This window comes from Ranitomeya variabilis, chromosome 1 (assembly GCF_051348905.1).
Source record: "Ranitomeya variabilis isolate aRanVar5 chromosome 1, aRanVar5.hap1, whole genome shotgun sequence".
In the NCBI taxonomy this organism is placed as follows: Eukaryota; Metazoa; Chordata; class Amphibia; order Anura; family Dendrobatidae; genus Ranitomeya; species Ranitomeya variabilis.
In genome coordinates this window covers 114,247,003-114,261,506 of record NC_135232.1, presented here as the reverse complement: position 1 = coordinate 114,261,506, position 14,504 = coordinate 114,247,003, and the positions used below count along the sequence as shown (strand labels likewise).

General features: G+C 41.4%; 1 protein-coding gene across 3 annotated transcripts in view; it reads left to right on the top strand.

Moving 5' to 3' along the window:
* The window catches only part of TMEM171 (transmembrane protein 171), a 60,397-nt gene extending 48,081 nt beyond the window's left edge, over window positions 1–12,316 (top strand). For all 3 annotated transcript variants that reach the window (XM_077287842.1, XM_077287853.1, XM_077287849.1), the window contains exon 4: window positions 10,202–12,316. In XM_077287842.1, the coding sequence (XP_077143957.1) occupies window positions 10,202–10,415 (214 nt within the window). In that variant the 3' untranslated portion in view covers window positions 10,416–12,316. The remainder of the gene's footprint in view (window positions 1–10,201) is intronic.
* The last annotated feature ends 2,188 nt before the right edge of the window (window positions 12,317–14,504 follow it).

The window sequence follows — 14,504 nt, the reverse complement described above, 5'->3', positions numbered from 1 at the left end:
TTGGATCCAAAATGGCTGACTTCAAAATGGCCGCCACCCATCTTGAAAAGTTTTAGCCCTCCCATATACTAATGTGCCACAAACAGGAAGTTGATATCACCAACCATTCCCATTTTATTTAGGTGTATCCATATAAATGGCCCACCCTGTATAATGCAATGATGGCTGATGGGAGCATAGTAAAGCTTCTTTTTTAATGGAGGAGCTGAAGGAATGGTCGTCTGGTCACCGGCTGCTCCATCAGCAGTCATTTTTCTATCTAACAAGAGAGGACTATGTAATAAAAGGGGGCGCTGTGAATAACAAAAGTAACAAAAATACACTTTGTAAGAGACAGTGCTGTACATAACAGCAGAGGAAAGGAAGCTATATAATAATGGATGGCACCATATATAACTAGAGAGGATGGTACGTAATAAGGGACATTGTTATACATAATAAAAGAGGAAACTGTAACTAAGGATGGCGCTATACACAATAAATGAGTACACTATATACTAAGGAACTGTGCTATATATAATTGACTACACTATATAGTAAGGGACTGTGCTATACATAAGTGAGTACACTATATACTAAGGGACTGTGCTATACATAAGTGAGTATACTATATACTAAGGGACTGTGCTATACATAAGTGAGTACACTATATACTGAGTACACTATATACTAAGGGACTGTGCTATACATAAGTGAGTACACTATATACTAAGGGACTGTGCTATACATAAGTGAGTATACTATATACTAAGGGACTGTGCTATACATAAGTGAGTACACTATATACTGAGTACACTATATACTAAGGGACTGTGCTATACATAAGTGAGTACACTATATACTAAGGGATGATGTTATACATAATAAGTGAGTATACTATATACTGAGGAAATGTGCACTGCATAATAAGTGAGTAAACTATATACTAAGGGACTGTGGTATACATAATAAGGCTACATTTCTGTATCTGTGTGCAGTGTCAGTGTGCTGCGAGCTTTTCCCTGACCCTTTGAGCATGTCCTATCTTGAACCTCAAGATCGAAATCAGAACAGGACATTCTCTGACCCTCACAGATCTCATTCTCAGATCTGTGATTTTCACAGACGTGTGAATGGACCTATAAAACGCTACAAGTCCATGTGCTGTCTAATAAAAAAAAAATCTGGAATTACACGGACTTATCACATGAATGCGAGAATGTGGCCTTAGGGATTTTACAGATAACATTATTACACCGAACAGATACAGAATAATATTTACATCCAGGAACTTACTGCTGACATTTCATCTAATTAGAGCACTCTTCTGCTGTTTCTTCTCCATCTGGTCAGACCCTCATGTCAACATCTCCCAACCACGACTCATCTTGTCACGATGATCATCACAGTCCTGAAAATAACAAGGTCACATACATTGTATACATACTGTATATGTGTCTCCCTTGTGGAATATGTATCCCACCATTAAAAAAATTAAATTATGAGCCGCACTGTGCCCCCCATTAACTATAATCTCTGACTCCCAATAATGTAAACTATTCAGTCTGTGTTTCTCCCCAATTAACTGTAAGGCTATGTGCACACGGAAAATGTGCAAGGTTTTACAGTACAAGCAAAGTGAATAAGATCCCTGAAGTCTTATGCACACATTGCATATTTTTTCTTTGCAGAGTTTCTGCAGATTAACATCTGCATTTTGTCAATCATTGCGGCGTATTCGTAGTACCTCTACCGAGCCTTCAGCTCCGGACGTTGCAGGAATGTCCACAAGTGATTCCAAAAAGGCTTTCTACTACCCTGAAAGATGGATGCTTGCCCACTGCAACTTGAACTCGACCTTGATTACTGCACTTCCCTATCTGCCCATCTAACACGAGCGGTCCCTTTGAAGTGGGGCTTGCCCCTGCCACAATGGGCTAGTCCCGAACATTTACTATGTCTGTCTCTACCGGATGTGGCTGGGAAGATCACCTTCACAAACATTGTACATTACATTTAAATACATTAACCAAACAAAGAGATGTGTTTACATGTGCCCTTGATCGGGAACATGAGTTAGCAAAAATTGTGTTTCACGGAATATAGTCACATGTGATGGGCCATAGTATTAACTAAAATAAATTTAATAAAACGTAATATTAAGGGGAGCAGCAGGAATAACATAGGAGGAAAATCTGACCACTTTCGACCTGGTGACAGGTCCTTGCTAACATGATTATCTCTAAATTATTTATATTGCAGCTAGCCAGCTTATCAATTAAAATGGTTGTCTCAAGCTTAAAAATGGTAAAATTGCTAAGTGTTTCATTTTACAAACAACTTTGCAATTTATCGTTTGTTTCCAGGGTTACCAGACTCCCAGCAGGTTCAGAGTGACCAGTTATCTTGGCAAGGGGTGTGCAACACAATCGGACTCTATCCTTTTCAGCCTGCTCACGTCACACTAGAACTGGCTGGTTTGATGGATCCTGCCAGCTTCAGTCCCCTGCAATTCTCCCAATTAGCAGAGGCAAATCTGCCTCTGCAGCATGAGAGCTCTCATTTCAGACCTGCGGTTAGACCAAGCTCCAAAATGCTGAGATCTCACTCTGCTCAGTACAAGCTGCAGCTGTGAGTCAGCCCATATAGGTAAAGTTTAAATACACATGGAATCATGAGCTATATTATTTTATATGTGGACTCATAAAATGCTCATCTTAGTATCGGGAATATACCGCCTTTTCAGATGGATTTTCTGAGTAAATATACCAGTCTCATCAGGTATACGATCTATTTAATCATGTACTTAATTTGTATTGTGCAATCTATTGACAGATCTGATTTAATAGTGGCAATATACAGTGGAGAAAATAAGTATTTGATACACTGCCAATTTTGCAGGCTTTCTTACCTACAAAGAATGGAGAGGTCTGTAATTTTTATCGTAGGTACACTTCAACTGTGAGAGACAGATGCTTAAAAAAATCCAGAAAAACACACAGTATGATTTCTACATAATTAATTTGAATTTTAGTGCATGAAATAAATATTTGATACAATAGAAAAACAGAACTTAATATTTGGTACAGAAACCTTTACTTGCAATTACAGAGGTCAGACGTTTCCTGTAGTTCTTGACCTGGTTTGCACAGTTTGGCGCAGGGATTTTCAACCACTCCTCCATACAGATCTTCTCCAGATCTTTCAGGTTTCGGGGTTGTCACTGGGCACCATTCAGTTTCAGCTCCCTCCAAAGATTTCTATTGGGTTCAGGTCTGGAGACTGGCTAGGCCACTTCAGGACCTTAAAATACTTCTTACGGAGCCACTTCTTTGTTGCCCTGGCTGTGTGTTTTGGGCCATTGTCATGCTGGAAGACTCAGCCATGACCCATATTCAATGCTTTTACTGAGGGAAGAAGGTTGTTGGCCAAAATTTCGCATTACAGGACCCCATCCAGCCTCTGGTCCCAGCTCTCTTCAGGTCATTGACCAAGTCCTGCCATGTAGTTCTGGGCTGATTCCTGACCTTTCTCAGAATCTTCCTTACCCCACAAGGCGAAATCTTGCATGGAGCCACACACCGAGGATGTGTTTCTAACATTTTCTAAGTATTATGCCAACAGTTGATGCCTTCTCGCCAAGTTGCTTGCCTATTGTCCTGTGGCACATCCCAGCCTTGTGCAGGCCTACAATTTTCTCCCTGGTGTCCATAGACAGCTCTTTGGTCTTGCTCATGGTGGAGAGGTTGGAGTTTGAGTGAGTGTGTGGACAAGTGTCTTTTATACAGGAAACGAGTTCAAAAAAGTGCAATTAACAGAGGTAATGAATGCAAAGTAGCAGGGCTTTTTAAAGAAAAACTAACAAGTCTGTGAGAGCCAGAATTCCTGTTGGTTGGTAGATGATCACATACTTATTTCATGCAACAAAATGCAATTTAATTATGTAAAAATCATACCATGTGATTTTCTGTTTTTATTTTTAGATTCTGTCTCTCACAGGTGAAGTGTACCTACGATAAAAATTACAGATCTCTCTATTCTTTGTAGGTGGGAAAACTTGCAAAATCGGCAGTGTATCAAATACTTATTTTCCCCACTGTATATATACGCATAACATAATTCACATAACACGATTGTTTTCTTTTGGGGTAGGAAAGCGACAGAACAGTCCACCACTCTTAGATATATATGTATATATTTGGGATAACAGAAGTGACAGTGTTCTCTGCCCATATACAGGGGAAAAAAGTATTTAGTCAGCCACCAATTGTGCAAGTTCTTCCACTTAAAAACTTGAGAGAGGCCGGCAATTGACATCATAGGTAGTGTTGAGCATTCCGATACCACAAGTATCGGGTATCGGCCGATATTTGCTGTATCGGAATTCCGATACCGAGATCCGATACTTTTGTGGTACCGGGAATCGGTATCGGGATCGATATTAATGTGTAAAATAAAAATAAAAAATATTGATATACTCACCCTCTGACGCGCCCTGGTTGTAACCGCCAGCCTCCATTCATAAGAATGAGCGCTTGAAAGTCCTTAGATGACGTCGCGGCCTGTGATTGGTCGCGGAGCGATCACGTGACCGCAACGCGACCAATCACAAGCCGTGACGTCATCTAAGGTCTTTCAAGCGCTTGAAAGACCTTAGATGACGTCGCGGCTTGTGATTGGTCGCGTGGCGGTCACGTGACCGCTCCGCGACCAATCACAGGCCGCGACGTCATCTAAGGACTTTCAAGCGCTCATTCTTATGAACGGAGGCTGGCGGTTACAACCAGGGCGCGTCAGAGGGTGAGTATATCAATATTTTTTATTTTTATTCTTTATTTTACACATTAATATGGATCCCAGGGCCTGAAAGAGAGTTTCCTCTCCTTCAGACCCTGGGAACCATCAGGATACCTTCCGATACTTGGTGTCCCATTGACTTGTATTGGTATCGGGTATCGGTATTGGCGATATCCGATACTTTTCGGGTATCGGCCTATACTATCCGATACCGATACTTTCAAGTATCGGACAGTATCGCTCAACACTAATCATAGGTAGACCACAACTGTGAGAGTCAGAATTGAAAAAACAAATCAAGAAAATCACCTTGTCTGATTTGGCAATATTTTTTTTGCAAATTATAGTAGAAAATAAGTATTTGGTCACCTAAAAACATGCAAGATTTGTGGTTCTCCCAGACCTGTAACTTCTTATTTAAGAGGCTCTTCTGTTCTCCACTCATTACCTGTGTAATGGCACCTGTTAGAACTTGTTATCAGTATAAAAGACACCTGTCCACAACCTCAAACATTCACATTCTAAACTCCACTGTGGTGAAGACCAAAGAGCTGTCAAAGGACACCAAAAACAAAACTGTAGCCCTGCACCAGGCTGGGAAGCCTGAATCTCCAATAGTCAAGCAGCTTGGTGTGATGAAATCAACTGTGGGAGCAATAATAAGAAATTGGAAGACATATAAGACCCTTGATAATCTTCCTCGATCTGGGGCCCCACGCAATATCTCACCCCGTGGGGTCAAATTGATCACAAGAGTGCAGCGCCCCAGAGTCCTGGTCGTTGCAGTAATGTCGTTCTTCCACTAGGGGGAGTGATATTACGTCTGATGGCAATAAAGGAGATCTTCCTACCAGGTATCACAAACCATACACCACACTTCACACTCCAGTCCACCAGGGGGAGCCTTGCTCCTATCTACTAGGGCACTCCTCACAGAAGGGTAAAACTGGTGGGCTGGATAAAAAGTTAGGGAGAAGCTGACTGGGCTTTGCCCAGGCAACACCTGTCAGGCAGACAGGGGGAAAAGGAGGAACATCGGAGCTGCAGACAGAGGGCCCCTGACAGGGGTGCGATCGTGTCGGAGGTCTATCGGGACAGAAAGACACGGAGCTGCGCCTCCCCACGTGTGGCAGCATCCTAAGAAAGGATACGAAGAGAATTGTATTGTAGAGGGTGAGAAACGAAGTCATAGCACAAGGAGATAACACCAGAAGGAGTTCTGCCCTGTAGAAGGCTGCCTCCTTCTGAGGCGCGTAGCCGGTGGCCGGAACACCAAGGGAGCAACCGACTCCAAGCCTTGCTCCAGAGACCGGCAGGACAGTCAATTCCAAGTTGGCTGCCCGACCTTAATACCTAGGGGACACGGTGGCAACTTGTGGGGGCCGGGGTGTCTTTAGGGTCCCTGTAAAAAGCCTCAGGCCATCAGTCATACGGGTTTGTCCTATCCATACCATCTGGGGGACAGAGAGAGAAGTAACATCTAGAACATCTACAACAGTTGTGAGGACCTTACCGAGAAGCTCAGCAGGGAGGTACAACAACACACAGGCGTTAGAGGAAGGCTACTGATTTCCACCTGGATAAGGGGACTCTGGATTTGTCTTCAGACCGGCTGGACTCTGCCTACCTTGTGATCTGTACCCTGCACTGTGGATGCTGAAGTCTTCAGTAAAAGGTAAAAAGACTGCAACCTTGTGTCCTCGTTATTCACTGCACCTTGCATCAACCACCATCACCATCTTCACTTCTGGGAAGCCCTGGGGATACACTTCACCTGTGGGAAGGTACACCATCTAGCTGCCATCACATCACCCCAGCGGACCCCTTAATGCAGCGTTGGTCACCCTGACCGAATACCACAGGTGGCATCACGAACATTTGCCCTTTAAAGACCTTTCCCAAAACCATAAAAACTCTCTTCTTTATTGGACGCCCCTCAAAGGGCCACGGACTGGGTCGGGCCACCGTGACATCCCCCGAACCGAAGGACCCGGTGCCGAGTACCCCATTGCCCTTGCGTGGGGGTGCTCCAAGAACACTGACCAAAAATCCCAGAACCACATGGGGGGACCTAGTGAATGACCTGCATAGAGCTGGGACCACCGTAACAAAGGCTACCATCTGTAACACACTATGCTGCCAGAGACTCAGATCCTGCAGTGCCAGACATGTCCCCCTGCTTAAGCCAGTACATGGCCAGGCCCGTCTGAACTTTGCTAGAGAGCATTTGGATTATCAAGAAGAGTATTAGGAGAATGTCATATCGTCTGATGAAACCAAAGTAGAACTGTTTGGTGGAAACAAAACTTGTTGTGTTTGGAGGAGACAAAATGCTGAGTTGCATCCATAGAACACCATACCATACCTACTGTAAAGCATGGGGGTGGCAACATCATGTTTTGGGGCTGTTTCTGTGCAAAGGGACCAGGACAACTGATCCGTGTACATGAAAGAATGAATGGGGTCATGTATCGTGAGATTTTGAGTGCAAACCTCCTTCCAACAACAAGGGCATTGAAGATGAAACATGGATGGGTCTTTCAGCATGATAATGATCCCAAGCACACTGCCAGGGCAACGAAGGAGTTGCTTTGTAAGAAGCATATGAAGGTCCTGGAGTGACCTAGCCAGTCTACAGATCTCAACCCCATAGAAAACCTTTGGAGGGAGTTGAAAGTTCGTGTTGCCCAGCGACAGGCCCAAAACATCACTGCTCTAGAGGAGATCTGCATGGAGGAATAGGCCAACATACCACCAACAGTATCTGCCAACCTTGTAAAGACTTATAGAAAACTTTTGACCTCTGTCATTGCCAACAAAGGATATATAACAAAATATTGAGATGAACGTTTGTTAATGACCAAATACTTATTTTCCACCATAATTTGCAAAATAAATCTTGCCAAATCAGGCAAGGTGATTTCCTGGATTTATTTTCTCAATTTTGACTCTCATAGTTGTGGTCTTACCTATGATGTCATTTACAGGCCACTCTCATGTTTTTAAGTGGGAAAACTTGCACAATTGGTGGCTGACTAAATTATTTTTTCCCCACTGTATACAGGACAAGCCCAAAACATGACTATAACACCTTCTTTCTGATGTCGCATCCTTGATGGGACTTAGTGGCCATTCATCAAACATCCACTACTCCATCCATCTGGACCATCAAGGGATGCACACCACTCATCATTAAACAAGACTGTTTTAAAATTAGTCTTCATGTATGTCTAGGAGCACTACAACTGTTTCTGCTTGTGGGCACTGTTTAGGGTTGGCCGAATAGTAGTTTTATGTACAGCTTCAAGCCTCCAGAGGATCCTACACCTTGACATTTGCAGGACTCAAGAGGCACCAACAGCTTCAAATACCTGTTTGCTGTTTTGTAATGGTATCTTAGAAGCTGCTGTCTTAATTTCATAAATTTGTCTGACAGAAACCTTCTTCATTATACCTTTATCTGCATGAATCCGTTTGTACACTTTATCAGCCACAAATCTGTTCACAGTACAATGATCACTTTTGTATTTGTAAAATATCTAATGTTTTCATAGCCTGTCCAATTTGATGCTTTTTGGCACCAGAGAGATGCCTTTTCTTTCCTATATTGCTTAAAACCTGTGACCTGGTTAATAATGTGGAACATCCTTCTTAAGTAGTTTTCCGTTAATTGGGCCCACCTGGCAAACTAATTATTATCATAGGTGTTTGAGATTGATTTCAGTAATCCAAAGAACAGTGAGACCCAATACCATCCATGAGTTTATTAGAACAACAAAAAATGACATATTTGACACTTAAATCCAATTTGTATAATATTTTGGAACGTGGTGTCACCCAGTCCCTTATCTCCATTTTTCATCTAACATCAGTGGCTTAGGATTAGGGAACGCAAATGCTGTAGTAAAATCTAGAACATAGAAATTGGTAGCCAATTGCCATTTAACAGGATAATAGTTATTAGGATAACTATGATATTAGTTCCAAAATAAGAAGCAGCAGGGGTATCCTGGTGCATTTCCTGTATTAAAAGGGGTTGTCTCCTATTCTGAAATTGGAAAAATTGCAATTTATTCGTTACTAGTAGAATACCCATGGCTTCGCTATGTTAAATTGACACAATTTTGCTTTCTTAGCTTTTGGATGAACTTGCCCAATAGATGGTCGTTTTTTGAGCGGCATTTAAAAAAGCAGTCCTTATGACCCTTTAGTGTTCACCTGACACTGATAAGAGATGTAATAGGATGAACAGTAAATACAGAGCAGCCCTCACACAGTATTACTATGACCTGAAGGAGCTGACATCTCAGTAATGAAAACCGCCTCACAGGCAGACTTGCCTAGTTGCCCATAGCAACCAATCAGAGCTCAGCTATCACTTTACCTCAGCAGCTTCAGTGATGAAAGCTCCCTGTATAGTAAGCAATAATGACAATCTTACTATGAGGCATTTTTCGCCTGACCAATATGGATGTTCAGTAATGTTTGTCCGTGTGCGTAGGGTGCATCCATCTGAGTGTGTTTGCATGCGTGTGTGGTCTGTGCGTGTGTGTGTGGTGTGCATGTGGTATTTATGGGGTGGTGTTGTGGTATTTGTGGGGTGGTGTTTGTGTTGTGTGTGTCTAGAGTGGTCTGGTGTTTGTGTGGTGTGTTGTGGCATTTGTGTGGTGTGCTTGTGGGTTGGTATATGTGTGCTGTCTGTGTGATGTTTGTGTGGTGTTTGTGTGTTGTGTGTGGTGGTGCGGCCCCTTTAGCAGCGACTCTTTTACGCCGTCACTATAATCCGTCCCTGTCAGTCACAACTGTTGTTTCCCCCTCAGCACTTTTACTTTCACCTTCTCATTTCTCCATTATATGTATAGGGCCTAGCTTCGGGGGCCCCGATCTCATAATGGGGGGACGCTAGTGAGATGTAATGTGCGCAGTATTCTGCTCCTGTGTGTGGAAAGGGGGCATGCCAAATTTCACCCAAATCGGGCGAGAATTGTGGATTTGCATAGAGCGGGCTACTACAGATTTTGAGTTTTATATGCAGTGTATAGATTAAAAATCCTCCTTGTTCTTAAGAACAAAGAGATTTTTATCTCTATGCTTTACTGCTTGCTGCCTATGTTATTGGCCACCTCTTCAGTCTATCAGAAGTGGCTTGTCTCCTAGGTAAGGACCGTAGCACTTCCAAGTCCTGCATTGCTCCAATGCTGCATAGTTTAGGCCAATGGCACAACCAAGGTGCAAACTGTCATTTGTAGGGGGTGCACCATCCTCGGCAAGCAGGAAACCAAGAGGCGAGGGAGCATGTTGTGCTCTTGAAGACAGTGTGAGACAGCCCCGTTAATGCCTGGTTGATTAAAATACATTTATTTGACACTGATACATTTTCTTGTTTAGCAAAGGAGCTAAATGTCTTGTATTTTTCTTTCCGCAGGACATATCCAAATGATGGAGGCCAAGAATGTACAGTATACACAATTCCATTGCCAAGTTACTCCAATGAATCTTATTCCAATGTGTATTTTGCTTCTGAGCCTCCACCAAAATATGAAGAGAAAGATTCTGCTTTACCTGAAGCCTCCACATCACCCATTGCCCCGACGGACACTACAGAATCTTCATCCAACCCAGCACAAGACAACATCTAGGATAAAACAGAAGAAACATAACTACCACGATGTGTTAATAACATCAGTATACGACCCCATTGTAGAGGTCACATCCGTTTAATAGCCTTCAGTAGTCTGAAATGTGGCAAATCATGGGCTATATGCTTCAGCTAGTCGGGCTTTATATGAAATGGAAAACTCCTATCGATCCATGAAACTTTGTTATTAAAAAAAATTAGGAAAATTTGCTTCTAAAAGAGAAGTCTGTAAAATGGTGTCATATACAGCATTACGTGGTGTCACACAGAGTGCAAAAATGTCAATGGGAACGCTGTGTGCCATCATGGAGTCTCCAGGTTCATGAGGCCTTAGAGGGATATGCTAGGAAAAATGAAATAAATTTGCTATGCCTAGTATAGGGTCTGGGCGCCAGGGCCAAATCATTGATGTTCATAGAATAACTGAAGTATGTCTAGAGAGTACTGAGGAGGCTGCTAGTTTGCGGAGGGAGTCTTCAAGGCCAGGGAATAATTTTGGGGAAAATACATTCATGTCAGCTCTCCTCCAGGAGGAATAAATCTGCCTCTCTAGTGCCACCTATTGGAAAAACTGCCATATGGATGACCGTTTAACGACCATTGCCATATTGCTTAAAATATTTAATGGATGAATGCCTTTTCCTTATGGAAGAGATACTGGTTTGACAATATCATTTTACAGTTGGATATTTAGTCTATATGACAGCTACCTTCGCTAGGTGGTACTAGAGAGCCTGGTTTAGTTGTCGGAGTATTCCCTGGCCTACAAAAACTACCTACGCAATGTGGCAGCCGCCACAAGGAAAAACAGTACCTCTAGCACTCTATCAAAGCCTCTTGCCCAGGCAAAAAGTGCCCTGAACTGCACTGATGAGGGGCAAAAATTACAACACATCTTTCTGCGGATGAGTATCTTTTTTTCCTTTTGAAGAAGGTTCATGATAAACCAAAGCTGTGTCAAGAAAGACACTATGTACAATACGCATGTTTTTATCTGTACTTTTTACTTGCATTTTTAACCCATTAATTTAGGTGAAAAGCGTTGCAAAAATGCTAAAAGAATTGACATGCTGCATCTTGGGAAAAATGAGGCGGGGCTCAAAATACTTATTGGAAGCAAAACCAGCGTGTGCATGAGATTTCAGAAATCTTGCTTATTATGCTGGTACTGTAAAACATTGCCTCTTTCAGCACTAAATATACTGTGTAAAAACAAAAAAAAAAGCAAAAACAAAACATGAACATGGTCTAAAAGCCCATCTTGCTTTCTCCTGGAGGAGAATTAATTTGTCATCCTCTGCCTGCTCAGGCCCTGAGCCAGTCGAGTACATTGCATGTCTGCATAGTGGATTTACTGCAGAATTTCTGCATGTTCGTCTGCATGGGGCTTGTAGATTTCCATGTGCTTGCCTGCTTAACTACTTATTAAGATGAATTGAAGCAATCAGACTGCTTGGTGTGAATAGACCCCAACACAATGTATATGCTTTTGGTTTCTACAAAATCAAATAAACTAGTTCAAGTCCATTGTCATATATGAGCAATTGGATGAAGGCGGCCACATTAACCCCCCTTGTCTCCTGTGTATTTTTATGTCCAGTATCTGGATGCTGCGTTTGTGGAAAGTAAATTAATTAAAAGCTTTGATTTCAGTCAGAACTTTAATAATGTCTTCTCTGAAAAGCACTGCAGGATCCACTTATAATATTTGTTTCCTCAATGTAGCGTCATTATCAGCTATGTCAGGACGTCAAGTGCCTTTAGCACCTTTCAAAATATGTTTGTGCCTTTTTTTTATTTTAACAATTCTATATTCTTATTCATGTGCAGCTATTTATTGAACAAATAGAAGTTAAAAAATGCAAAAAAAAACTATTAAAATAAAGCAGACTTATGAATGTATGTGAAATTCTGTGTTTGATTGTGTAAAGTGTGCAATGCTATATATTTGTGGCCACAATGAACAATGATGATCGCAAGTCGATCAGCGCCTGTCCATTCACACGGCTGATGCAAACTGTATGGGGACTCATGATAAGCAAAACAATTGTTTGGTCTCCATGTAATTCGCCTATAGTCTGCAGCACAGCCCCGATTACATAAGATGTGCTGCCAACAACCATTTTTTTGTAGGTGGGAAAATTAGCAAAATCGTCTGTGTGTCAAATACTTCTTTTCCTCACTATATATTGAATAATGAAAAGTCAGATTCGCATAAATTAGGTAGATTTATACCATATGGTAACGTTCCCAATCCATGTCTCTAAAAACTGTGGTAAAGCTTATAATAAGCTCCACACTCTTTACAAGTTTGTATAATAAAGTTTTATAGAACATAAAACAAATAAGAATTCCATTCTGATCTTTGATGTCGCCCAGTGTTTGCTGTGTAAGCCTTGTGAAAATGAACCTTGAAGGCCGCTCATAAATGGTAATTGCTCGGAGATCTAGAAGTCATCGGATCACTATAAGTTGCCGCTATAAATAAATGGGGCTTTTATCGTTTTCTTACATATATAAAGAGGTCCCTGATGTATGTATAAGATGTTTTTATTCAGGGACAGTGCCTATTCTAGAAATAACATATAAAACATTTGTGAGAAATACAGTTTCAGGGATCAAACACTCATCAGTATCTGGGAAGTATTTTGTATCCATAATTATACAGTATGCCAAAATGAGGAAAAACTATAATTGAAAGATTGACGCCTGTTATGTGTTTTGGAGACCCTCCTGGTTATGACAGATAAATACTGATCAAAATAATGATGGGTGAATAGATCCTCAGACCACGTCCTAGAGGAACACTTCCTGGAAGAACCGATACAATCGGGTTGTGCCTCCATGTCATGTCCTGAAAGTGTCATAACACGGTATCCATTTTTCCTTGAGTCTTCACTTTCACAGTTTCCACAACGGTGTTGATACCTCCATCTATACTTTGGTTCATGCAGACAACCATTTTCTGTCATCAGAGAAAATCAGTCCAATTATGCTAATCACAACCTGATCAGAGTTTGATTGGAGTAGGATCCGATTTTCTCAGCGGTGGAGATAAAAAAGTTTCTCCATCTTCTCTATTATGTAAGTCTGATTTTTTTTCATGGACTTAGACATGAATGGGTGAGTGCCATCCAATTTTCAGAGGCAAATCATTGATGCTGCAATGTTGTTTGTTTTTTTGGTTTCCATGGACCACTTGGTCCGAGGAAAAAGATTAGACATGTGCACGTCCGCATAGAATAACATGAGTAGGAGTGCCGTCTGTTAAAACTGCACACAGCACTCTAATTAAAAAAGTTCGTCTGCACGAGCCCTTAGGGCCACCATCACTCCCATAAATTAGCAGAGCTTTACACCATTTTTACATGCTGATATTTTATCAAATTTACCTTATATTTTATTTTACAAAAATGATCAATGAGCTAAAAATAAGTGACATTTGGCAAAATGAACTAAAGATGGTAGATAGGGGCCGAGTCAGTAAACAAATGATAAACTAGAGGCTTGAAAACATTAAAAATCATGACCATAACATGAAAAACACAAGAAAAACAAGCAGCGATATGGACTGATAGCGGAGATAATAAATTATCTTTTCATAAATGTTTAAACTCCATCTAAATGCTGCAATATTTTATGGTAATTAGAGATGTCATATTATTTACACCAGCAGAATGGCGGCTTGGGTTTAATGAGGCTGGGGCCAAGATGAATGTGGCCCTCTGTGGACCTCTTTAACATGAAAGATTTTTTTTTATTATACAGGACACCCCCTACTTGGAATTTTGTGCTAATGCTGTGACCCATGTACAGGGGTTGGACAAAATAATGGAAACACCTAACATTTTGGCATAATAATCTACGAACATGTGATAAACATGCAAACCGTGATATATGGTAATGTTTTGTAGTTGATTATTTGCGTTATGTGATGTGTATGTAAATTAACTGTTTGCTTTGCTGAATTGTAAGTACATTGATGAAAACCTGATACCAATGGCAGACCTCTCAGATTTTCAAAGAGGCCAAATTGTTGGTGCTCGTATGACACGCGCTAGTGTAACAGAAAGTGCCAGAATGCTTCGTG